Here is a 24,697-nt window from a genome sequence, read left to right as displayed (position 1 = left end):
GTATGCACTCACTAACTGTAAGTCGCTCTGGATAAGAGCGTCTGCTAAATGACTAAAATGTAAATGTCAATGTCGGAACATTGCTGCAGGGACTTGCTTCCATTAAGCCACAAGAGCATTAGTGAGGTCAGGCACTGATGTTGGGCGATTAGGCCTGGCTCGCAGTCAGCATTCCAATTAATCCCAAAGGTGTTCGATGGGGTTGAGGTCAGGGCTCTGTGCAGGCCAGTCAAGTTATTACACACCGATCTTGAAAAACCATTTCAGTATGGACCTCGCTTTGTGCATACTGAAACAGGAAAGGGCCTTCCCCAAACTGTTGCCACAAAGTTGGAAGCACAGAATCGTCTAGAATGTAATTGTATGCTGTAGCGTTAACATTTCCCTTCACTGAAACTAAAGGGCCTAGCCCGAACCATGAAAAACAGCCCCAGACCATTATTCCTCCTCCACCAAACGTTACAGTTGGCACTATGCATTGGGGCAGGTAGAGTTCTCCTGGCATCCGCCAAACCCAGATTCGTCCGTCGGACTGCCAGATGGTGAAACGTGAGTCATCACTCCAGAGAATGTGTTTCCACTGCTCCAATGGCTGCGAGCTTGACACCACTCCAGTCGACGCTTGGCATTGCGCATGGTCAACTAAGGCTTTTGTGCGGCTGCTTGGCCATGGAAACCCATTTCCTGAAGCTTCCGATGAACAGTTATTGTGCTGACGTTGCTTCCAGAGGCAGTTTGGAACTTGGTACTGAGTGTTGCAACTGAGGACAAACTATTTTTACGCCCTACGCGCTTTAGCACTTGGTGGTCACGTTCTGTGAGCTTGTGTGGCCTACCACTTTGCAGCTGAGCCGTTGTTGAGCCTAGACGTTTCCACTCTAGCAGGGCAGAAATTTGACGAACTGACTTGTTGGAAAGGTGGCATCCAATGACGTTTATATGTTGAATGTCACTGAGCTCTTCAGTAAGGCCATTCTACTACCAATGTTTGTCTATGGAGATTGCATGTATGTGTGTTCGATTTCATACACCTGTCAACACAAGTGTGGCTGAAATAGCCGAATCCACTAATTTGAAGGGGTGTCCATATACTTTTGTATATATAGTGTATGTAAAGGGAAAGGCGACTAGGTATCAGGATGTTTTTTATTTTTTTATTTTACCTTTATTTAACTAGGCAAGTCAGTTAAGAACAAATTCTTATTTACCATGACGGCCTACACCGGCCAAACCCGGACGACGCTGGGCCAATTGGGCGCCGCCCTATGGGACTCCCAATCACGGCCGGTTGTGATACAGCCTGGAATCGAACCAGGGGGTCTGTAGTGACGCCTCAAGCACTGAGATGCAGTGCCTTAGACCGCTGCGCCACTCTGGAGCCCTATATGACAAACAGAGTGGCAGCAGCGTATATGATGATTGTATGTGAGTGGGTGTGTAGAGTCAGTATAAATGTATGTTCATATTATGTGTGTGTAAGCAAATTATGGAGTGAGTGTTTGTATGTGTGTTGTAATATCAGTGTGCTTAATGTGTAGGGCCCTGTGAGTGTGCATAGAGAGAGCAAAAAAAAAGAAAAAAAATACAAAGGTCAACTCAGATAGTCCGTGTAGCCATTTTGTTAGCTATTTATTAAGCTATTTAGCAGTCTTATGGCATGGATAGAAGCTGTTCAGGAGCCTGTTGATGTCAGACTTGATGCAACAGTACAGCTTGCCGTGCGGAAGCAGAGAGAACAGTCTATGGCTTGGGTGGTTGGAGTCTTCAAGGATTTTCCAGGCCTTCCTTTCACACCACTTGATATAGAGGTCCTGGATGTTCCTTGGCGTACACATCACCGACAAACTGAAATGGTCCACCCACGCAGACAGTGTGGTGAAGAAGGCGCAACAGAGCCTCTTCAACATCAGGAGGCTGAAGAAATTTGGCTTATCACCTAAAACCCTCACAAACTTTTACAGATGCACAATTGAGAGCATCCTGTCGGGCTATATCACCGCCTGGTACGGCAACTGCACCGCCCACAACCGCAGGGCTCTCCAGATGTAATTTATTTATTTATTTAATGGTGCGGTCTGTCGAACGCATTACCGGGGGCAAACTACCCGCCCTCCAAGACACCTTAATAATGTTTACATATCTTGCACTACTCATCTCATATGTATATAATATTCATCTGTATCTTAGTCCATGCCGCTCTGTCATTGCTTGTCCATATATGTATATATTCTTAAATCCCATTCCTTACTTTTTTGTGTGTATTGGGTATATGTTGTGTAATTGTTAGATATTACTGCACTGTCGGAGCTAGAAGTATAAGCACCCGCTATAACATCTGCTAAACACGTGTATGTGACAAATCAAATTTGATTAGATTTTATTTGGATGGCAGGGAGCTCAGCCCCAGTGATCCAATCAAATCAAATTTGATTGGTTGCCTACACATATTTAGCAGATGTTATTGCGGGTGTAGCGAAATGCTTGTGTTCCTAGCTCCAACAGTGCTTAATATCTAACAATTCACAACATTACACACAAATCTAAAAGTAAAATAATGGACTTTAGAAATATGTAAATATTAGGACAAGCAATGTCGGGGTCCGGAGTATAAAGATATATATGTAATGGGATGTATAGACATTATGGACAGTATGTGATACTGGATAGAATATTTAGTATATCTGTAGAACACGTAGGATAAACCCTCCCTCAGAGGGACTGAGTTGAGTAGGAGGATTTAGAAATGTTGTAAACAATGATTGACCACACACTCCAGCGCAGTGGGTGGCGGCATGCACCTTTAACGTTTGTTTGCGGACCGCCTTATATCATAGAAGAAGAAGAAGTAGACCCTCCCTCTATTGCGCCATGTGCTCGAGGGCGGTGCTCTTGCCATACCAAGCAGTGACGTAGCCAGTCAAGATGCTCTCAATTGTACAGCTGTAGAACTTTTTGAGGGCCCATGCCAAACCTTTTCAACACAGACAGAAGGGGGTTCGTTATTAATATCTTTGTTTTCAACCTCCTGAGGGGGAAGAGACACTGTCGCGCCTTCTTCAAGACTGTGCACATGGAACATTTTAAGTTCTTAGTGATTTGGACACCAAGGAACTTGAAGCTCTCGACCCACTCCACTGCAGCCCGTCGATGTGGGTGGGGGCGTGCTCGCCCCCCGTTTTCTGTAGTCCACGATCAGCTCCTTGGTCTTACTTGGTTAAGGTAAGGTTGACGTCCCAAGGTCTCTGGATAGCGCAACCATTCAGTAACCTACAACTTTTTTTTTTACTGAAGCGTACCTCGCGGGGTTCCGTAGTATACATGACGTCAGCATGACAACAAACTAGTTAGCTCTTAGCGCTGTGCCATAGCTAACAGCTCAATGGGAAAAGCAAATCAATTAAGACTTGAAATTGGAAGATACTGGCACATCAATCGTCTGTATATGAAATTATTTTGAAAATGTGAGGTTGAAGATGGTTATTTTGTGTGTAGCTCAATACTAATCAGTAGCTAGCTAGTTTTAATAACCGACATTTGAGCTTGGCTAGCCGTTAGTTAGCACTTGACTTGATCATCATGACTCTTGAGTTCCATTACATTAGACATACTGTAGCTAAATCATTGGATGAAGGCGTATTCTGTAGAGGGAGTTTTGTTAAGAGCCGTGACGCTCGGTCTGAACATTAACAAGCATCGCTTGTGATACGTTTTTGGAAGCGTAAGGACCTTATCTTTCATATCAGTGATCAATCATTTTCAAAAAACAAAAGGTTAAATTGATACACAGCTTTATAGGGCTAATGTTCCCACACCACCATATTTCCATTTCACATCGCTTGTTTACGGAAAACAGGTCGGAAGACAGAGTGGACTACCTGTGCTAATTAGCTATCTGCGCCCCCCGAAAACGCCTGCTGTGTGTAAACGGAAGACAGACGCCACGAACGTGTTGTCACTGAAAAATACGGTTGTGTGTTAAAACCAGTGTACAGTAAGTGTGTATTTTTTCTGCATTAGTGAAATTATTTTGATGTGATATGAAAGTAGAATGATTTATTTCAAGAACCGTAACGTTACCGCAATTGAGAATCGATTCACGTTTAGATTGAATATTTCGCCCTTTAAACAGAACATGTAGCTAAGGTCCTTGGACAAAGGAGTAACGCTAGGCTCCTTTTAGTCCACTATTGGGCTAGCGTTAGCATAGTTGCTTAGCCGTGGGGATGTTGTGGGGTTTGCATGGATTTGGACGTTGCAATGCAGGAGACATTTGACTCAGTACACCATATCAGCAAACCCATGGGGAAAGTCCACTGTCTTTGCCAACGCAGCTAGCTAGCTAACTTACCTTGTTTTTTGCAGTGACACAGGGACTGAGGGAGGGAGCAACGTCAGCCATTAGCTAGTTAGCGTAGCTTTGACATTTGGGTGTATAGCAGCATTTTGACAAATACAGTCCTATCAGTGTGGTCATGGCCAGGTGGTGTGCCCGATGGTGACTGGCTTTAATGCGTCTCAACCATTGACTTCAGCATGTTACAGTTGCACAACCATATGATGATGCATAGCTACTATGGGCCTCCTGTAGCTCAGTTGGTAGAGCATGGCGCTTGCAACACCAGGGTTGTGGGTTCGATTCCCACGGGGGGCCAGTATGAAAAATGTATGCACTCACTAACTGTAAGTCGCTCTGGATAAGAGCGTCTGCTAAATGACTAAAATGTAAATGTAATGCATAACTAGCTAGCCAGTGAAATGTCAGGGCTCAATGTATGCGTTGCAACAGCGACTGCACCACAAGCAGCAGCAACGCATTGACTGTTGCTGATGCTGCCTATCTTTCTTTTCTAGTTGCTGAGAAGACAAAAAACAGGTACATTCTTTCACCTGAAAGCTAGCCAGCCGGAGAGACGGGGAACAGGATAGGGAAACAGCGCGCAGCGGGCGCCGAGGAGCCACCAGAGAAGATGGCTGGCAGCCCAGAGAAGAGTTCCACAGCACAGGAGCTGAAGGAGCAGGGCAACCGGCTGTTCCTCTGCCGCAAGTACCAGGAAGCTGCCACCTGCTACAGCAAAGCCATAGTGAGTAGCGAGCTGCTGCTCTTAATGGGAGTGATGATGTAAAATGGCTACACCATTTCAGATGGCTTTGAACGGCTATATGACTTGAGATCTTAACACTGTCTTATTAACCTACTGTGAATAGACTGATGTCCGAATAGAAGTAGCTTGGCCTAATGCACCCTTACAACAGTAGCTTGTGCAATATGTAGGCCTAACATGTGCGTGGTTGCGCCTGTGTGTTTATATATCCTGCCAACAGAACCGGAACCCGTCAGTGGCGGTGTACTACACCAACCGGGCTCTGTGCCACGTGAAGCTGCAGCAGCACGACAAAGCCCTGGCGGACTGCAAGCACGCGCTGGAACTGGACCCCCAGTCGGTCAAGGCCCACTTCTTCCTGGGCCAGTGTCACCTGGAGCTGGAGAACTACGACGAGGCCATCGGCAACCTGCAGAGAGGTCAGGACCAACCCTCTGGGCCAGTTTCGTAGACACAGACTTAGTTTGGGCCTGTATTCACTAAGGGTCCGATTTTGGAAATGGCGCCTTTCTTAGGCAGGCCTTTCCTATGCACTTCTCAGTAGTTGGTATTCAGACTAACCTTATAAAGTTGCGTAACGGCTTTGCAGGCGTGGTTCGCTTGCGCGTGCCATATAAGTGTAATTGAACCGCTGAAAACCTTCCCACTGGCAGGCCAACAGATTTTCTCATGGAGTTTTCATTCAATAGGGTTTTCAGTACATTTGTCTTAAGTCATCCCTTTAAATACAGTGTACCTTTTAAGTTTGTATTTTTGTCGACAGACTCAATAGAATATATAGAGAGAACGGTTCAGAATATTAGGGATCAATTAAAGAAAGCCATCAAAATATATACATATTCGTCTCTGTTTCAGCACCAATTGGTAGATTTTAAAATACTCTGATCTTGTAGATTTTTTTAGGGTCAGGAAAGTATTTATGGAGAGCCTTTATGCACAAAAGAAAGAACTGTAATTTGATTCATTCTGAAAATTGCCACATTCAGTTCTTTAACCTGTGGTAATGTTGGAAGAGTCGTGTACATAGATAATTATAATAGAGAGAATAGCGTACAATAGCTAGACCCTCGTCTATTGCCTGCACTAACCATGGAACTAGGTGATGACACAGCCAAGTATTGCGCCATGCGTCGGGTTCAAACTGCTATGTCTTGGTCTGTGCTCCGCTCCATAACGATTTAATTAGCATTTAAAAAATATACAGTTGAAGTTGGAAGTTTACATACACCTTAGCCAAATACATTTAAACTCAGTTTTTCACAATTCCTGACATTTAATCCTAGTAAAAAATTCCCTGTCTTAGGTCAGTTAGAATAAACACTTTATTTTAAGAATGTGAAATGTCAGAATAATAGTAGAGAGAATTATTTATTTCAGCTTTTATTTATTTCATCACATTCCCAGTGGGTCAGAAGTTTACATACACTCAATTAGTATTTTTTTAGCATTGCCTTTAAAATGTTTAACTTGGGTCAAACGTTTCGGGTAGCCTTCCACAAGCTTCCCACAATAAGTTGGGTAGATTTTGGCCCATTCCTCCTGACAGAGCTGGTGTAACTGAGTCAGGTTTGTAGGCCTCCTTGCTCGCACACACCTTTTCAGTTCTGCCCACAAATGTTCTATAGGATTGAGGTCAGGGCTTTGTGATGGCCACTACAATACCTTGACTTTGTTGTCCTTAAGGCATTTTGCCACAACTTTGGAAGTATGCTTGAGGTCATTGTCCATTTGGAAGACCCATTTGCGACCAAGCTTTAACTTCCTCACTGATGTCTTGAGATGTTGCTTCAATATATCCACATAATTTTCCTTCCTCATGATGCCATCTATTTTGTGAAGTGCACTAGTACCTCCTGCAGCAAAGCACCCCCACAGCATGATGCTGCCACGCCCGTGCTTCACGGTTGGGATGGTGTTCTTCAGCTTGCAAGCCTACCCCTTTTTCCTCCAAACATAACGATGGTCATTATGGCCAAACAGTTCTATTTTTGTTTCATCAGACCAGAGGACATTTCTCCAAAAAGTACGATCTTTGTCCCCATGTGCAGTTGCAAACCATAGTCTGGCTTTTTTATGCCGGTTTTGGAGCAGTGGCTTCTTCCTTGCTGAGCGGCCTGTCAGGTTATGTTGATATAGGACTAATTTTACTGTGGATATAGATACTTTTGTACCTGTTTCCTCCAGCATCTTCACAAGGTCCTTTGCTGTTGTTCTGCGATTGATTTGCACTTTTCGCACCAAAGTACGTTAATCTCTAGCGGTATAACGGCTGCGTGGTCCCATGGTGTTTATACTTGTGTACTATTGTTTGTACAGATGAACGTGGTACCTTCAGGCATTTGGAAATTTCTCCCAAGGATGAACCAGACTTGTGGAGGTCTACAATTGTTTTCTGAGGTCTTGGCTGATTTCTTTTGATTTTCCCATGTCAAGCAAAGAGGCACTGAGTTTGAAGGTAGGCCTTGAAATACATCCAAAGGTACACCTCCAATTGACTCAAACGATGTCAAATAGCCTATCAGAAGCTTCTAAAGCCATGACATCATTTTCTGGAATTTTCCAAGCTGTTTAAAGGCACAGTCAACTTAGTGTATGTAAACTTCTGACCCACTGGAATTGTGATACAGTGAAATAATCTGTCTGTAAACAATTGTTGGAAAAATTACTTGTCATGCACAAAGTAGATGTCCTAACCAACTTGCCAAAACTACAGTTTGTTAACAAGAAAAAATTGTGGTGGTTGAAAAACGAGTTTTAATGACTCCAACCTAAGTGTATGTAAACTACCGACTTCAACTGTATATATTGTCAACTGGTACTAATGAACCTTAGTAACAACCACATGGCCGTGACGGCGTTTACAGAGGAAGCAAATGAAAGTAAACGAAACAATGTAATTAAATGGAATGATAATGTAGGTTTTACCAACTGAAGGGAACTAATAGTAAATTGGCAGTTGAATATGTGTTATTATTAAGCCAACTGACGGTCGATACTCATAGTGGTTAATATTTAACATGACAGAAATAGGAGATAGAGAAAGTCGGAGTAGCCTATAATTAAGACATTCAAGAGTTCCCATCCCTGCAAGTTAAAAGGCTGTACAATTGAAATTCTGCATGATGGCACAAACTTTACTGTAGGAAAGTTGATATGCTTTAGTTTTCTGCCATATGACTTGCTTCACTTTTGTCTCCAGCAATTATAAGGTCAAATATTTCTAAAACTAATGTCATTTATATTTACAAGTTCCTCATCCAAAAAGTTTACTAAGTTACATAGCTCTTATTAATAGCTTTTATCAAGCTGTAAATTACAGTGCATGGACAATGGTGTTATTTCAATCTGGAAAAATAAAGTAATGCTTTTTCCACTTGGAGCCGGTAGGTTCGCTAAACCTTATTCATGGTTTCCTCATGCGTAAAGGTGGTGGAATTATTAGAGAATTAAGGCAAGATCAGAATACGGCGAATCGTTAGACACCTCCGCCACACAGTCATTTATTCGATCTCCACCCAAAATGAATAGTAGGTGAATAGCACGCTGTTCTCATGCTTAAATTCGTCAGAATACACATGGAGAGAAAAGAAAAGGAATTACGTTCCAATTACGCGCGCTTAACTCTGGTCGGAATCGTGCCCAAAGTGTCCCAGTGTATAATGAATACATTTATATGGACAGTTTTTGTATGCCTTCCTCAGTATTCAGGTAAACACTTAATGCCCCCCACAATGTACAGTGCATTCGGAAAGTATTCAGACCCCATCACCTTTTCCACATTTTGTTACATTACAGACTTATTCTAAAATGGATTTAAAAAATATTTTTTTCCTCATCAATCAACACAATACCCCATAATGACAAAACAAAAACTGAATTTTAGATTTTTTTTTGTGCAAAAGTACACAAATAAATAACTGCTGTCACATTTACGTAAGTATTCAGACCCTTTAGTCAATACTTTGTTGAAGCACCTTTGGCAGCGATTACAGCCTTGAGTCTTCTTGGGTATGACGCTACAAGCTTGGCACCCCTGCATTCTTCTCTGCAGATCCTCTCAAGCTCTGTCAGGTTGGATGGGGAGTGTCGCTGCACAGCTGTTTTCAGGTCTCTCCAGAGATGTTAGATCGGGCTCTGGCTGGGCAACTCAAGGACATTCAGAGACTTGTCCCGAAGCCACTCCTGAATTGTCTTGGCTGTGTGCTTAGGGTCGTTGTCCTGTTGGAAGGTGAACCTTCGCCCCAGTCTGAGGTCCTGAGTGCTCTGGATCAGGTTTTCATCAAGGATCTCTCTGTACTTTGCTCTGTTCATCTTTCCCTCGATCCTGACTAGTCTCCCAGTCCCTGCTGCTGAAAAACATCTCCACAGCATGATGTTGCCATCACCATGCTTCCAAAGAGTTCAATGTTGGTTTCATCAGACCAGAGTATCTTGTTTCTCATGGTCTGAGAGTCTTTAGGTGCCTTTTGGCAAATCATGTGCCTTTTACTGATTAGTGGCTTCCGTCTGGTCACTACCATAAAGGCCTGATTGGTGGAGTGCTACAGAGATGGTTGTCCTTCTGGAAGGTTCTCCCATCTCCATAGAGGAACTCCAGAGCTCTGTCAGAGTGACCATCGGGTTGTTGGTCACCTACCTGACCAAGGCCATTCTCCCCCGATTGCTCAGTTTGGCATGGCGGCCAGCTCTAGGAAGAGTCTTGGTGGTTCCAAACTTGTTCCATTTAAGAATGATGGAGGCCACTGTGTTCTTGGGGACCTTCAATGCTGCATAAATGTTTTGGTACCCTTCCCCAGATCTGTGCCTCGACACAATCCTGTCTCGGAGCTCTAGAGACAAGTCCTTCGACTTCATGGCTTGGTTTTTGCTCTGACATGCACTGTGGGACCTTATATAGACAGGTGTGTGCCTTTCTAAATCATGTCCAATCAATTGAATTTACCATAGGTGGACTCCAATCAAGTTGTAGAAACATCTCAAGGATGGTCAATAGAAACAGGATGCAACTGAGCTCAATTTCAAGTCTCTCATCAAAGGGTCTGAGTGCTTATGTAAATAATGTATTTCTGTTTTAGTTTTTTACAATACATTAGCAAACATTTCTAAAAGCCTGTTTTCGCTTTGTCATTATGGGGTCTTGTGTGTAGATTGAGAAAAAATATGAATTAATACATTTTAGAATAAGGTTGTAACGTATCAAAATGTGTAAAAAGTGAAGGGGTCTGAATACTTACCGAATGCACTGAAGATGTGCAGTAGTGGGTTGAGTGCAATTTAGAATGCTATCTGCCACATTCAAACTATACCCAGTACTAGGCATCTCTGTGAGGATATGGTACTAAACTGCAATTGTTTTGAATGATGTAGTGTAACTACAATGTTCTCTTGTATAATGTTTAAGATCTGTAGATGGAAAAGAGGCAGCATTACTGTTTTATGCTCTTACTTTCAATGGACAACATTGATGTCTGGACCCGTTCTGTCGGCAGCTTACAACCTGGCCAAGGAGCAGAGGCTGAACTTTGGAGACGACATCCCAAGTGCCCTGCGGGTCGCCAAGAAGAAGCGCTGGAATGGCATTGAGGAGAAGCGCATCAACCAGGAGAACGAGCTGCACGCCTATCTCACCAAACTTATCCTGGCAGAGAAGGAGAGGTGAGGGAGGGACCGGGAGATAGGCTTTTGGGTTGATACTTTTGTATGAGCAAAACGTCTGCACTGATATTCCTATTCCTTTAGAAAAGCATTCGAGTTCATTGCATAAGAGTTCATTGCATACGAGTTCATTGCCAGAACCCCCTTGTATGAAATTAAATGAGTTGCTACACATTAATAATCATGTGTGATAATTAGGGCTGTCCCCGACAAAAAAAAAAGTATGTCCTTTTGACGTTTAAAAACGTGTATTTTTCCATATAGACACACTATGTGTTTTAATAAAATCAACTATATGCATTGAGCTTGTCTGACGCTTAAAGCACACTTTGATGAAATAAGAATATGACTCATATCAAGATAGCCAGAAAACCTGTATCCGACCCTCCTCCTCCCACTCCCCTTCACACCAAGTGGTTATCAAAAGGCAGAGAGCTGGAAAGATTTTTCAAATACATTGAGGAACTATTCTCAGACTTTGTTGACTTACTGTTAGAGGTGAAGAAACATTACTTTGAGAAGCTCCACAGCTCAGTGGTGTTAAGACAATCAGAAATACTATCAGATCCCCAAATGGGCACATTCATAGCCTAGGCCTACTTCTATGCGTAATCAGGTTCCCGTCCTTACTCATCATTGACAGGAGCGCTCCAAACAAAAGACAATGAATAAATTGACAAAACTCGTAAAGGGAATGAAATAAACCAACATTTGTTTCTCACAGGTGTAGCATAGGTTGTGCGCTCTGCAAACAATGTGTCCACTCCGACAATGAGAACGGTATAAGACTGCAATAATAATATATTGAATGCATTCCCGGAAATTACCGTAATCAAACAAACATTTTAGATGAGAAATTATGGGAATTAACAGTAAATGTACTACTGGTGATATGTCATGGGGAATTGATAAGACACTAACAATCCAAGGGCAAACAATTCACACAATGAAGTTATGAAACAATGAACGTGCATGAATTGGCGGGAGAGAATGCATTCTGGGGAGAGACGTGCATCTTAGCCACACTCCCCTTCTTCTTGCATTGTGCCATCCCCGCTGCCTCCGCAATTGATTAGTCCACTGAGACAGTCACGAATCAGGCTGGTGTCTCGTGTGCCATTAAAAATATATATATATTTGCTACTGCTCACCTAAAAAAAATACTGTTGATCGTCCAAGTCGACTAAATGGGGTCAGCCCTAGTGAGAATACAACTGTTGAGATGTTGATGCAAATCTTGGGAATGAGTCTGGTTCTAGGAATGAATCTGGTTAATGCATTACAATTTGCCGTTGCATTTTCTCTTTTGTTCAATAGGGCTGGAACGGTAATTGTATAAAACTGTGTAACCGACGATTATTGATGAAGACCCATTAATAAAATAACCGTTCTGACGTTCATTTTATTGTATTTTTAAGTAAATATATGATAACAGTAGTGTAAATGAATGATTATTATAAACAATGTTGTTGTAACACGATCTATCTGTACTACCTTATGCATAGTGCTCTGGCTATACGTTTTGTCCGGTTTGTAAAGATGAAAAAACGATGCTAAAAGCCACCATCTCTGCTGAAATGAACTACCAAATGTCATTCTTGTTGAGTGTGGACATTTATACAGTGGGGAGAACAAGTATTTGATACACTGCCGATTTTTGCAGGTTTTCCTACTTACAAAGCATGTAGAGGTCTGTAATTTTTATGATAGGTACACTTCAACTGTGAGAGACGGAATCTAAAACAAAAATCGTAGAAAATCACATTTGTATGATTTTTAAGTAATTAATTTGCATTTTATTGCATGACATAAGTATTTGATACATCAGAAAAGCAGAACTTAATATTTGGTACAGAAACCTTTGTTTGCAATTACAGAGATCATACGTTTCCTGTAGGTCTTGACCAGGTTTGCACACACTGCAGCAGGGATCCTTCAGGTTTCGGGGCTGTCGCTGGGCAATACGGACTTTCAGCTCCCTCCAAAGATTTTCTATTGGGTTCAGGTCTGGAGACTGGCTAGGCCACTCCAGGACCTTGAGATGCTTCTTATGGAGCCACTCCTTAGTTGCCCTGGCTGTGTGTTTCGGGTCGTTGTCATGCTGGAAGACCCAGCCACGACCCATCTTCAATGCTGTTACTGAGGGATGGAGGTTGTTGGCCAAGATCTCGCGATACATGGCCCCATCCATCCTCCCCTCAATACGGTGCAGTCGTCCTGTCCCCTTTGCAGAAAAGCATCCCCAAAGAATGATGTTTCCACCTCCATGCTTCACGGTTGGGATGGTGTTCTTGGGGTTGTATCATCCTTCTTCTTCCTCCAAACACGGCGAGTGGAGTTTAGACCAAAAAGCTCTATTTTTGTCTCATCAGACCACATGACTCCCATTCCTCCTCTGGATCATCCAGATGGTCATTGGCAAACTTCAGACGGCCCTGGACATGCGCTGGCTTGAGCAGGGGGACCTTGCGTGCGCTGCAGGATTTTAAACCATGACGGCGTAGTGTGTTACTAATGGTTTTCTTTGAGACTGTGGTCCCAGCTCTCTTTAGGTCATTGACCAGGTCCTGCCGTGTAGTGCTGGGCTGATCCCTCACCTTCCTCATGATCATTGATGCCCCACGAGGTGAGATCTTGCATGGAGCCCCAGACCGAGGGTGATTGACCGTCATCTTGAACTTCTTCCATTTTATAATAATTGCGCCAACAGTTGTTGCCTTCTCACCAAGCTGCTTGCCTATTGTCCTGTAGCCCATCCCAGCCTTGTGCAGGTCTACAATTTTATCCTTGATGTCCTTACACAGCTCTCTGGTCTTGGCCATAGTGGAGAGGTTGGAGTCTGTTTGTTTGAGTGTGTGGACAGGTGTCTTTTATACAGGTAACGAGTTCAAAATTACAGACCTCTACATGCTTTGTAAGTAGGAAAACCTGCAAAATCGGCAGTGTATCAAATACTTGTTCTCCCCACTGTAAGTGAATGTGAGTCTGAGACAAAGTGATGAAAACCAAAGTTGAAATCCATGCTAGGCTAGTAAATATAATATAGCTGCACACTGCAACTGCATGACCACTGTGTGATAGACTTGTTTACTGCGTTTGCTAGGAAACAAAAATCTGCGTGGTGCCAAAGATGGTACAGTGTGAAGATAGGCTAAAACTGCTTCTCCAATATAAATTCCTGATCACACTTGTATGCAATGGCTAGCTAAGCTTATGCGTAGACACGATGACGTGTTTCTAATGGTAGTCTTGCACCGAACTGCGCATGTTCAGGCCGTCAAATCAAAGGCACTCCTTCGATGTGAAGTTGTTTTTTACGAAAATTTAATCATGTCAGTTTGTCACTTTCACGAGGTTGGACTAATAACATGTTCAACTATTTTAGACATTGGCTTGAGTCTAGGCTGCGCCTTTTTAGATTTAGAGAAAATTAACATCTAAGGAAACATTTTAACTTCTCGCATTGATTTTTCAAACCCTGGGTAGTCATTTGATTAATTGTTCAGCAATCTTATGGCTTGTGGGTAGAAGCTGTTAAGGAGCCTTTTGGACCTAGACTTGGCACTCTGGTAACGCTTGCCGTTCGGTAGCAGAGAGAACAGTCTGACTAGGGTGGCTGGAATCTTTGACAATTTTAAGGGCCTTCCTCTGACACCGCCTGTGATGTACTGGGCCGTACACACTACCCTCTGTAGCGCCTTGCGGTCGAAATCCGAGGCGGTGATGCAACCAGTCAGGATGCTCTCGATGGTGACACCATTCATTCCTATGTGAAGACTCAATAGCGCATTGAAGCCAAGTGAAGTTGGTTCAGATTGCATCTCATGGAGACATAACATTTGCAGTTTGAGCTACTCCAGGAAGTGACTTTGCAGGCTAGCCCAATGCTGCCCCCTCTCATTGAGAATCTCAAGTTGAAGGCAGACCATGGTACTGCACCTAAATTATCTTTAATTCTTCTTTGTGCGATTTTAAAATAATTGGTTGAAGGACATACCTTTGTTGTATTAAGAGCAATTATTTGTACCATGATTGTCTTATAAACATTTCTATGTATTTTTTGCACGAAGATTGATATTTTTCCATTCACTATAATGGGGATTCTGATTTCTGCTAACAATGCCTGCAGTACCGCGGTCGGCCTTGAACTTCCGTGGCTTCAATGAGAGGGGGTAGTCGTCCCCCCCTGAGCGCAGCAGACAGGGTTGAGACGAGAAAAGTGTGCCTTTAATTTTTCTGTTTATAACGGTGACCATGGACATTTGCCTGACAAATAACCGTAACCCAAAATTCCATGATTGTCAGAGCCCTATTGTTGAATGTACATCTTCATATTTTCTCAGGGAAGTGGAGGATTGCCGGGAAAACAAAGAGGAGGACAATCAGAGTGGAGGTGATGTCGTCAAGATCAAATCAAAACATGTGGGTTATGTCCATATTCTCCTATGTCTATATTCAGGGACCACTCGCCTTAAGCATTTGAGCACTGGCGTTGTGTAACTGAATTGCCATCATATAGCCTATTTCTCAATATCCCATTGATATTGAGGGGTATTTGTATTAATGCTCTGTGATAGCCTCACCAACTCTGCTCTTTTCCTAAATAGGACAAGTTCCTTATGGACATGGATGAGCTCTTTTCACAAGTGGACGAGAAGAGAAAAGTGAGTGATGATACATTTTATTTAGCTGAACACACCATTTACTGCTATAGAGCTCGCCAGCTTGTAGTCCTAAAAAATGGAAATGGTTTACCTCTGGTGTGCTAATTCCAGCGCGGTGGAAGTGTCAACCCACTGTTCACCTGTCTTAGAGTACCTGATGGTCAAATGCCGACCCTTCTACCTCCTGAGGGAGTTTTCAGCTGTTATCGTGACTGATGTATTCATTCCACCTCAGGACAATAAAAATAACAAGCTGGCGCTTAACAAACTGTACAAGACTATAAACAAGCAGGAAAACCTACACCCAGAAACTGCCTTTCTGGTTGCCGACAATTTTAATTTGTAGTCACTAAGACACGTAATGTCCAACTTCCATCAACACGTCTCCAACGCCACTAGGGGCAATAAAGTCCTAGACCACTGCTATTCTACCCACAAGCAAGCGTACAAGGCCTTCCATTGCCATGCGGCAAATATGATCATGAATCTGCAGAAGCTGAAACAGGAAGTACCTGTGATTTGCTCCGTTGAGAAATGGTCGCCAGAATCAGAGGTTATGCTACAGGACTGCTTTGCTAGTGCTAATTGTAATATGTTTAGAGAATCCACCAATAACATTGACGAGCTAACCACCTGTATGCATCGGCGACGTTGTACCCACGGTGAGGTTTCGCCAATCAAAAGCCCTGGATTAACGCAGAGGTTGGCGCTAAACTAAAGAACAGGGCTACCGAAAACAGAGCTATCGTGGCCCACCATGATGCTACGGCCGAAGACAGGAATAAGTACAAGAAGACCTCTGCAGAGTCATCAAATCAGCAAAAGGACAATCTAGGAATAAGGTGGAATCATATTACACCGGCTCCGACGCCTGCCGCATGTGGCAGGGGCTACAGTCATTACGGATTACAAAGGAAGACCCAACCGTGATCTGCCCAACGATGCCTCTCTAGCAGACAAACTCAATGCATTTTATGCACGCTTTGACAACAACATCGAGCCATGTGTGAGGGCCGTCACCGACCCAGAGGATTGAGTGATATCTCGCACTCCCGAGGCCGACGCTGACCCGTAACACAGGGGCCCCACGGGTGTGTGCTTAGTCCCCTCCTGTACGCCCTGTTCACCTATGACTGTGTGGCCACGCTCGACTCCAACACCAAGTTCACTGACGACACGACGGTGGTAGGCCTGATCACCGGCGATGATGAGTCCGCCTACAGGAAGGAGGTCAGTGACCTGGCAGTGTGGTGCTGGAGCAACAACCTCTCCCTCAACGTCAGCAAGACCAAGGAGCTGATTGTGGACTACAGGAAAGGGTGGGGGGGGCTAGCACACCCCCATCCACATCGACAGGGCGGCAGTGGAGCAGGTAGACAGCTTCAAGTTCCTCAGTGTCCAAATTACTAAAGACTTAAAATGGTCCAAACACACAGTCGTGAAGAAGGCGCAACAATGCCTCTTCGCCCTCAAGAGGTTGAAAAAGTTTGGCATGGGCCCTCAAATCCTCAAAAGGTTCTACAGCTGTACCATTAAGCGCATATTGACTGGCTGCATCACTGCTTGGTATGGCAATAGCACCGCCCTCGATCACATGGTGCTACAGAGGGTTGTGCAGACAGCCCAGTACATAACTGGGGCCGAGCTCCCTGCCATCCAGGACCTCTATATCAGGCGGTGTGAAAAGAAGGCCCAGAATATCGTCAAAGACTCCAACCACCCAGGCCATAGACTATTTTCTCTGTTGCTGCACGGCAAGATGTACCAGTGCATCAAGTCTGACACCAACAGGCTCTTGAACAGCTTCTATCCCCAAGCAATACGACTGATAAATAGCTAACAAAATAGCTACAAGGACTATCTGAGTTAACCTTGTATCTTTATTTACCTTTTATTTCAAACTCTCTATGCACACTCACAGGGCCCTACACACTCACACACCTTTACTCCAACACACACACACACACACACACACACACACACAAACACTCACTCCAACATTTTCTCACTCACACATAATATGCACATATACATTTATACTGACTCTACACACCCACTCACATACAAGCTGCTGCTACTCTGTTTATCTTATATCCTGTTGCCTAGTCCCCTTACCCCTATTAATACACTACATGGCCAAATGTAGGTTGACACCCCTTCAAATTAGTGGATTAGGCTATTTCAGGCAAACCCGTTGCTGACAGGTGTATAAAATCGAGCACACAGCCATGCAATCTCCATAGACAAACATTGGCAGTAGAATGGCCCGTACTGAAGAGCTCCGTGACTTTCAATGTGGCAGTTCGTCAAATTTCTGCCCTGCTAGAGATGCCCCGGTCAACTGTAAGTGCTGTTATTGTGAAGTGGAAACGTCGAGGAGCAACAACGGCTCAGCCGCAAAGTGGTAGGCCACACAAGCTCACAGAATGGGAACGGCGAATGCTGAAGCGCGTAGCGCTTAAAAATACGTTCCTCGGTTGCAACACTCACTACCGAGTTCCAAACTGTCTCTGGAAGCAATGTCAGCACAAGAACTGTTCGTTGGGAGCTTCATGAAGTTGGTTTCCATTGCCGAGCAGCCGCGCATAAGCCTAAGATCACCATGCGCAATGCCAAGTTTTGGCTGGAGTGGTGTAAAGCTCGCCGCCATTGGACTCTGGAGCAGTGGAAACACGTTCTCTGGAGTGATGAATCACGCTTCACCATCTGGCAGTCTGACGGACGAATCTGAGTTTGGCGGATGCCAGGAGAATGCTGCCTGCCCCAATGCATAGTGCCAACTGTAACGTTTGGTGGAGGAGGAATAATGGTCTGGGGCTGTTTTTCATTGGTCGGGCCTCTTAACGCTACAGCATACAATGACATTCTAGACGATTATTTGCTTCTGACTTTGTGGCAACAGTTTGGGGAAGGCCCTTTCCTGTTTCAGCATGACAATGCCCCCGTGCACAAAGCGAGGTCCATACAGAAATGGTTTGTCGATCGGTGTGAATAACTTGACTGGCCTGCACAGAGCCCTGACCTCAACCCCATCGAACATCTTTGGGATTAATTGGAATGCCGACTGCGAGCCAGGCCTAATCGCCCAACATCAGTGCCCGACCTCACTAATGGTCTTGTGGCTGAATGGAAGCAAGACCCCGCAGCAATGTTCCGACATCTAGTGGAAAGCCTTCCCAGATGAGTGGAGGGGGACCAACTCCATATTAATGGCCATGATTTTGGAATGAGATGTTCGACGGGCAGGTGTCCTCATACTTTTTGCCATGTAGTGTATCTACCTCCATCACTTCAGAGTCCCTACACATGTAAATATGGTATTGGAACTGACTTTTTAAATATTTCCTGTATATAGTATGCTTGCTTACCTACTTTGTGTATTTCATATTTCCTATTCTTATTTATCGTGTGTGTTTCTAGTAATATGTTGTTATTGATTATTGTATTGTTGGGTTTTGAGTTTGCAAGAAAGGCATTTCACTGTGCATGTGACATTAACTTGAAACTTGGTTCTTTAGGCCATTCCTATGGGGGAATTAATGGGGAAAGAATGTGGTTTTGGGATAAACGTCAAAAATAAGGTCCGAGGTTAACACAGGCTTAGAAGATCTTATCAGTCAGTGAACATGAATTATGAACCTGTCAGGGAGAGACCAATGCGCAGCGTGATGAACGAACATGTTTATTTTATTTAATTAAAGTGCACACACGAAACAACAAAACAATAAACGACTCGTGAAGTCCACGGTAACAATGACCGACACGGAACAAGAACCCACAAACACAAAAGGAAAACAGACAGTATAAATATGGCTCCCAATCAGAGACAACCAGCCAACAGCTGACACTCGTTGCCTCTGATTGGGAGTCACTCAGGCCAACATAGAAATACACAACCTAGAACCCCCAACATAGAAATAGAACACATAGAATGAACACACCCTGGCTCAACATATAGAGTCCCAGAGCCAGGGTGTGACAGAACCCTTTATGTGCTTGTTTTGATTACATACATGCTTCAAAATTCACAAAAAGTGACGCAAGCTGAAGATTATCTCATAGAACAAAATGTTTAAGATCTCCTATGCCTGTATTTACCACAGACCTTATTTTCAGCATTTATACAAAAACCCTACAAAAAAACAACAACATTAATTTCCAGTAGGCTTTGGCCAACGAGCCATGACGGAGTTAGTGCCTACAAAAAGACGCCATTACTATTGCACTTTATTATAAGCAACTTTCAATCCAGACTAATGGTCATTTCACTGAATGTTACATATTTTTCAATATTGTTAGATATAGCACAACACAGAGCTCTATGCATTACTGAAATAACAATACATATTCGATCTTATTCTTAAAATGTATTTATAAAATATATAAACAAATATTTTTTATATATAAAAACATTATTTTTGAGAAACGTATACAATCTGTCCACACTCTGTTTCTGTGATCAGCTGGATTTGACCCGCCACCTTACTTTGACACTTCGAGGTGCCAGTGTTATCGTTACCAAAATAGACTAGCCCCTCCGTCTCCTATTTCCAGTCCAAGCCGTTTCTACGGCAACCACCACCTCAAGTTGCCTGTCAAGGCTTGTTATGAAGGATTATTTGGGGCCTATACATTGTTGTTCCCACAGGGGGCCAGTATGAAAATGTATGCACTCACTAACTGTAAGTCGCTCTGGATAAGAGCGTCTGCTAAATGACTAAAATGTAAATGTAAAAATGTTGATTTAGTGCATGTAATTGTCATCGTCTTGCCTCAACATTTGGTGTTTCAAACTGCTATACTGGGTTTTGTTCATTAGGGCACACCACAAAACGTTTTACAATTGAAAACGAAAATAAGTAATTCTAATTGGGCTGGGAATTGCCAGGGACCTCGTGATACGATATCACGATACTTAAATGCCGATACGATATGAATTGGGATTCTCACCATTCTATATGTATTGGGTAAATCCATTTGAATTGATCATTTTTGACAGCAACCCTTTTGATTTGAATGGAACCTTCCATAAAAAACATTAGGAACACCTTCCTAATATTGAGTTGCGCCCACTTTTGCCCTCAGAACAACCTCAATTCTCAATTACTGACACTTGTGGCTGCTTCGCATGATGTATTGTCTCTACCTTCTTGCCCTTTGTACTGTTGACTGCCCAATAATGTTTGTACCATGTTTTGTGCTGCTGCCATGTTGTGTTGCTACCGTGTTGTTGGCATGTTGTGTTGCTGGCATGCTGTGTTGTCTTAGGTCTCTCTTTATGTAGTGTTGTGGTGTCTCTCTTGTCGTGATGTGTGTCCCAGCCCCCGTCCCCACAGGAGGCCTTTTGGTAGGCCGTCATTGTAAATAAAAATTTGTTCTTTACTGACTTGCCGAGTTACATAAAGGTTAAATAAATACATTTGTCGGGGCATGGACTCTACAAGGTGTCGAAAGCGTTCCAAGCATCCCACAGTTGTGTCAAGTTGGCTGGATGTCCTTTGGGTGGTGGACCATTCTTGATACACACGGGAAACTGTTGAGCGTGACAAACCCAGCAGCGTTACTATTCTTGACACACTCAAACCGGCGTGCCTGGCACCTACTACCATACCCTGTTCAAAGGCACTTAAATCTTTTGTTTTGCACATTCACCTTCTGAATGGCACACATACACAATCCATGTCTCAATTGTCTCAAGGCTTAAAAATGATTCTTTAACCTGTCTCCTCCCTTTCATCTACACTGATTTGAAGTGAATTTAACAGGTAACATCAATAAGGGATCATAGCTTTCACCTGGTCAGTTTATTTAATGGAAAGAACAGGTGTTCCTAATGTTTTGTACACTCATTGTATTTGCCCATTGTTCTCACAGTGACTTTTTGGAATTGAATGCCTCAATATTCAAGACATGGTGCAAAGTTGACACAACTTCAGATGATGTAAAATAGGGTTTAAGCTACAATATATGCGAGTATGGAAGAAATCAGGAGTTTACACGTTTTTAGATAATTTACGTTAAAAGGTTATACAAATATTTGTTTAAAATAAATTAATAAGTAGTTTTGTAAGCTTTTAAATGTTGTCAAACTTATATTTTCCAGTAATAAAGACATGGATGTCTCATGGTATGGTGGAGGATGCAAAATGGGGGAACTTTGAGCACCTATATTTTCTAAATGTTTTGGCATTTAGGTCCAAAAAGTCTCACTTTATGAACACTTCTTCCATGGACAAACATGTATGGAAAGTTTTTTGTTTAAATCGAAAGGGATTCATATGGATTTACCCTATTATCATTCGATATTGCAATTTGATGCTCCAAACATATTGCTCACTATATGGCTGCTGCAGAGAGATGAGAGCATGAGAAATTTAGTTTTGATCAGTCATGGAAAACATGCTGAAAACATGTTGGCTCACTATTTAAAAAGAAGCTGGAGAACAAGGTATAGGATGAAAAATACCAGTGTTTTGGTGCAGGTACAGATTACTAGTGCTAGCTAATGCTACCTAGCAAAAAAATAAGTGTATTTTAATTTTACAAATCGATACTTTGTTTCAAAGTATCAATATAATATCGTCCAAACATAATATTGCGATATCTATCGATTCCCCCCCCCCACTTATTGGACAAGTTCAGGTAGTCCGTCCCTGTTTCAGTCAGTTTTCTTCCATTTGGTACCTAATGAATATGATATAGATGGTGTCTAGAGGGAAGTATTTTGATGTACATACATGTATCATCTTCATGTATGTATATTGTTCTGAACCCCACAGAAGCGGGAGATCCCTGACTACCTGTGTGGAAAGATCAGCTTTGAGTTGATGAGGGAGCCCTGCATCACCCCCAGTGGGATCACCTACGACCGCAAAGACATTGAGGAGCACCTACAGGTACATTATACCATCCTTTCATGGTCATACACATAGACCTCTACTCAACAGAAGTATAGGTAAACCGTCGACCGTTCATAGACATACTGTTCTATCCTCTCACCTACATTCTATGTTCTATTCATCCACACTACCAACTACCAATCACTTACTGCTAAATTATAATCTATTCATATACCTATAAATACACCTGCAGTTGCTAGACTACCATCCACTCATCCACAGAGGTAATACTGTCCAACGTAAACTGTAAATCATGAGTAAAATACAAAATATCATAATAATGAAAGCTACCTTCTCACAGCAACACCAATACCTCAAACAATCATAACATTCTTCCTCCATCCTCTGTAGCGAGTGGGCCATTTTGACCCGGTCACCCGGAGTCCTCTGACCCAGGACCAGTTGATCCCCAACCTGGCCATGAAGGAGGTCATCGACGCCTTTATCCAGGAGAACGGTTGGGTGGAGGACTATTGAACTCCCATAACCCCCCATGGCTCAGATACCCACACAGCCCAGAGCTGAGACCCACACCAGAAGTGTAAAAACAAAAAAAAAGAAGACGTGGCAGAATTCAGATTCCCTCCAGGACATGCACTTTACACACAGGGGGGGCCATACTATGGACTGCCAAATGACAGCCATAGCTCAAGGTGATTCCTCTCTCCTTCCCAATCAGTCTCTCTAAATCTTTCTCTCTCTTCCCTTCCTCTGATAGTCCTCTCTCTCCCTCAGAATCGGGGGCCATGTTTTCTCAGGTCTCTCTCGCTCTCCCTGTCTCCAGCGCTCTCTGTCTCGCTCTTTCTCCCTGACTCTGTCTCTTCCCCTCTCTCTCTCTCTCTCTCTCTCAGTGCCACAATCCTCACTGAACACTTCACTCTGCACTCAGGTGTCTCAGAACCCTCTAATGTAAAGCTTCCGATCTCCTCTCAAATAACATCGGCACTATCTATCCAAACTATGAAAATATTGGCCTTTTATCTTGCTCTTACTCCAGTATTATTTTGTTTACTTTGATTTTTGAAAAAAGAATGGGTTAGTAGTATAGTTAGTTGTACCTACCGTAATTACTTATTTCCTACAATTCAGTGTTGGAGGTCCTGGTCAATGCCAAAGCATTGTTTTAGTTTTCAAACAATCTAGTGTGGATTTTTTTATGCAAGACAATATAAAATGTGAGATGGATTATGAAAGAAACTGACCAACCAAATCAGTCTTTATCAAGTCATTTGCCTTTGCTGGGGAGTTATAACATGAGGTCATACAAACTAGAATGTTCCGACCGATGGTCAACTGACCTCTATTGCATTATATCAGTCCCACATAGCGGGCAGTTATACTGTGTTGAATGTACGCTTATAGTGAGAGTGAATAAATTAAACCTATTTTATTTCACGACGAGTTGTAAGATGTGAATGATAGACTGTTAATCAGTGGAAAGCAGAGAGACACTACATGGTCTTTTCTATTCACTCTATAATGGTTCAAATAATATCTGCATTTTGATGGTATGAGAAGGTCATCTTTGCTTTCTTTGTGGGTTTGAAGTTCTTGAAATATGTTTTGAAAGACTGTGCTGTATTTGCTGTTCTTAGAGACAAAACAATGTGTCTGTGCGCATTTACAATGTGTTTGGCAATTGGCTAGTAGGGCACCTGCCACAACAGTATGTGATTGACATGACAATGGACTCCCTACAGTGCTAAGCATGAGGTCTGCTGAGGTTAACCCTTTACACTCGTGTCAATTGGCCTATATGGATATGACTAAATTGAAATGTTTCTTACAGAATAAATATGAAAAGCATATGCATAGCCATAATAGGAATTGAAATGGAACAGTTTTAACATTATGGGAAAATTATTAGACCAAAGGTGAGGACATAACAGTTTACCTGACACAAGACTGAATCCAAACATACCACTGTTGATTTTGTGAATTTTTCATTTACTGTTATTTTTGCTGCATTTGTTGATAATGAAATCTGAAAATACTCTGGATAAATTCAGTAACATGATAAGAATATTCCTGAATAAATGTGGGGTAGGTACAACATAAGACAAACAAATGACAAGGGTTTGAGTGAGAGGACTCACTGGTGTCTCAGTGGCCGCACACCTCCAACGTGTGCACAGTTCCTAAGTAATTTCAATGCACTTTTTTAGCTCTTCTAGCTGTGCAGTTGAGGAACTAGAGCAAGCACAGTTGTAGTTTTATTTGAAACACAACCGTGCATCCCCGCCCTCACACAATTACAGTTTACACAAACCAAAAATGGTCCCATTATAAATCTCAATCTGGCTCAGGTGGGCATCATTTGAAAGCCTGTTCTATTGCCAGCATGACTAGCTAATTTATAAAATATGATATTACAGTG

At 42.8% G+C, this 24,697-nt stretch overlaps 1 protein-coding gene across 4 annotated transcripts; it reads left to right on the top strand.

Annotated features, from left to right (window-relative positions):
* The first annotated feature begins 3,177 nt into the window (after nt 1–3,177).
* Nucleotides 3,178–23,718, top strand: LOC121547203 (E3 ubiquitin-protein ligase CHIP). 4 transcript variants are annotated; one of them, XM_041858349.2, is made up of 9 exons: nt 3,203–3,219; nt 3,854–3,991; nt 4,852–5,081; nt 5,323–5,521; nt 10,592–10,757; nt 15,101–15,179; nt 15,365–15,421; nt 22,201–22,317; nt 22,672–23,718. In XM_041858349.2, exons 3-9 carry the CDS (start codon nt 4,968–4,970, stop codon nt 22,795–22,797), a joined length of 858 nt encoding a protein of 285 aa, XP_041714283.1. In that variant the 5' UTR covers nt 3,203–3,219; nt 3,854–3,991; nt 4,852–4,967; the 3' UTR covers nt 22,798–23,718. The 4 variants fall into 4 exon arrangements, with proteins under 4 accessions (XP_041714285.1, XP_041714283.1, XP_041714282.1 ...); XM_041858348.2 differs by lacking the exon at nt 3,203–3,219 and adding an exon at nt 3,272–3,461; XM_041858347.2 differs by lacking the exon at nt 3,203–3,219 and adding an exon at nt 3,272–3,718.
* The last annotated feature ends 979 nt before the right edge of the window (nt 23,719–24,697 follow it).

This window comes from Coregonus clupeaformis, chromosome 31, assembly GCF_020615455.1.
Source record: "Coregonus clupeaformis isolate EN_2021a chromosome 31, ASM2061545v1, whole genome shotgun sequence".
Classification (NCBI taxonomy): Eukaryota; Metazoa; Chordata; class Actinopteri; order Salmoniformes; family Salmonidae; genus Coregonus; species Coregonus clupeaformis.
This window is presented reverse-complemented; position numbering and strand designations above follow the sequence as displayed.

Coding starts and splice junctions, on each gene's coding strand:
- LOC121547203 (XM_041858351.2), top strand. CDS start 4,968: ATGGCTGGCAGCCCAGAGAAGAGTTCCACAGCACAGGAGCTGAAGGAG. Junction 5,082..5,322: donor CCTGCTACAGCAAAGCCATA/GTGAGTAGCGAG, acceptor TCCTGCCAACAG/AACCGGAACCCGTCAGTGGC. Junction 15,180..15,364: donor TCAAGATCAAATCAAAACAT/GTGGGTTATGTC, acceptor TTTCCTAAATAG/GACAAGTTCCTTATGGACAT.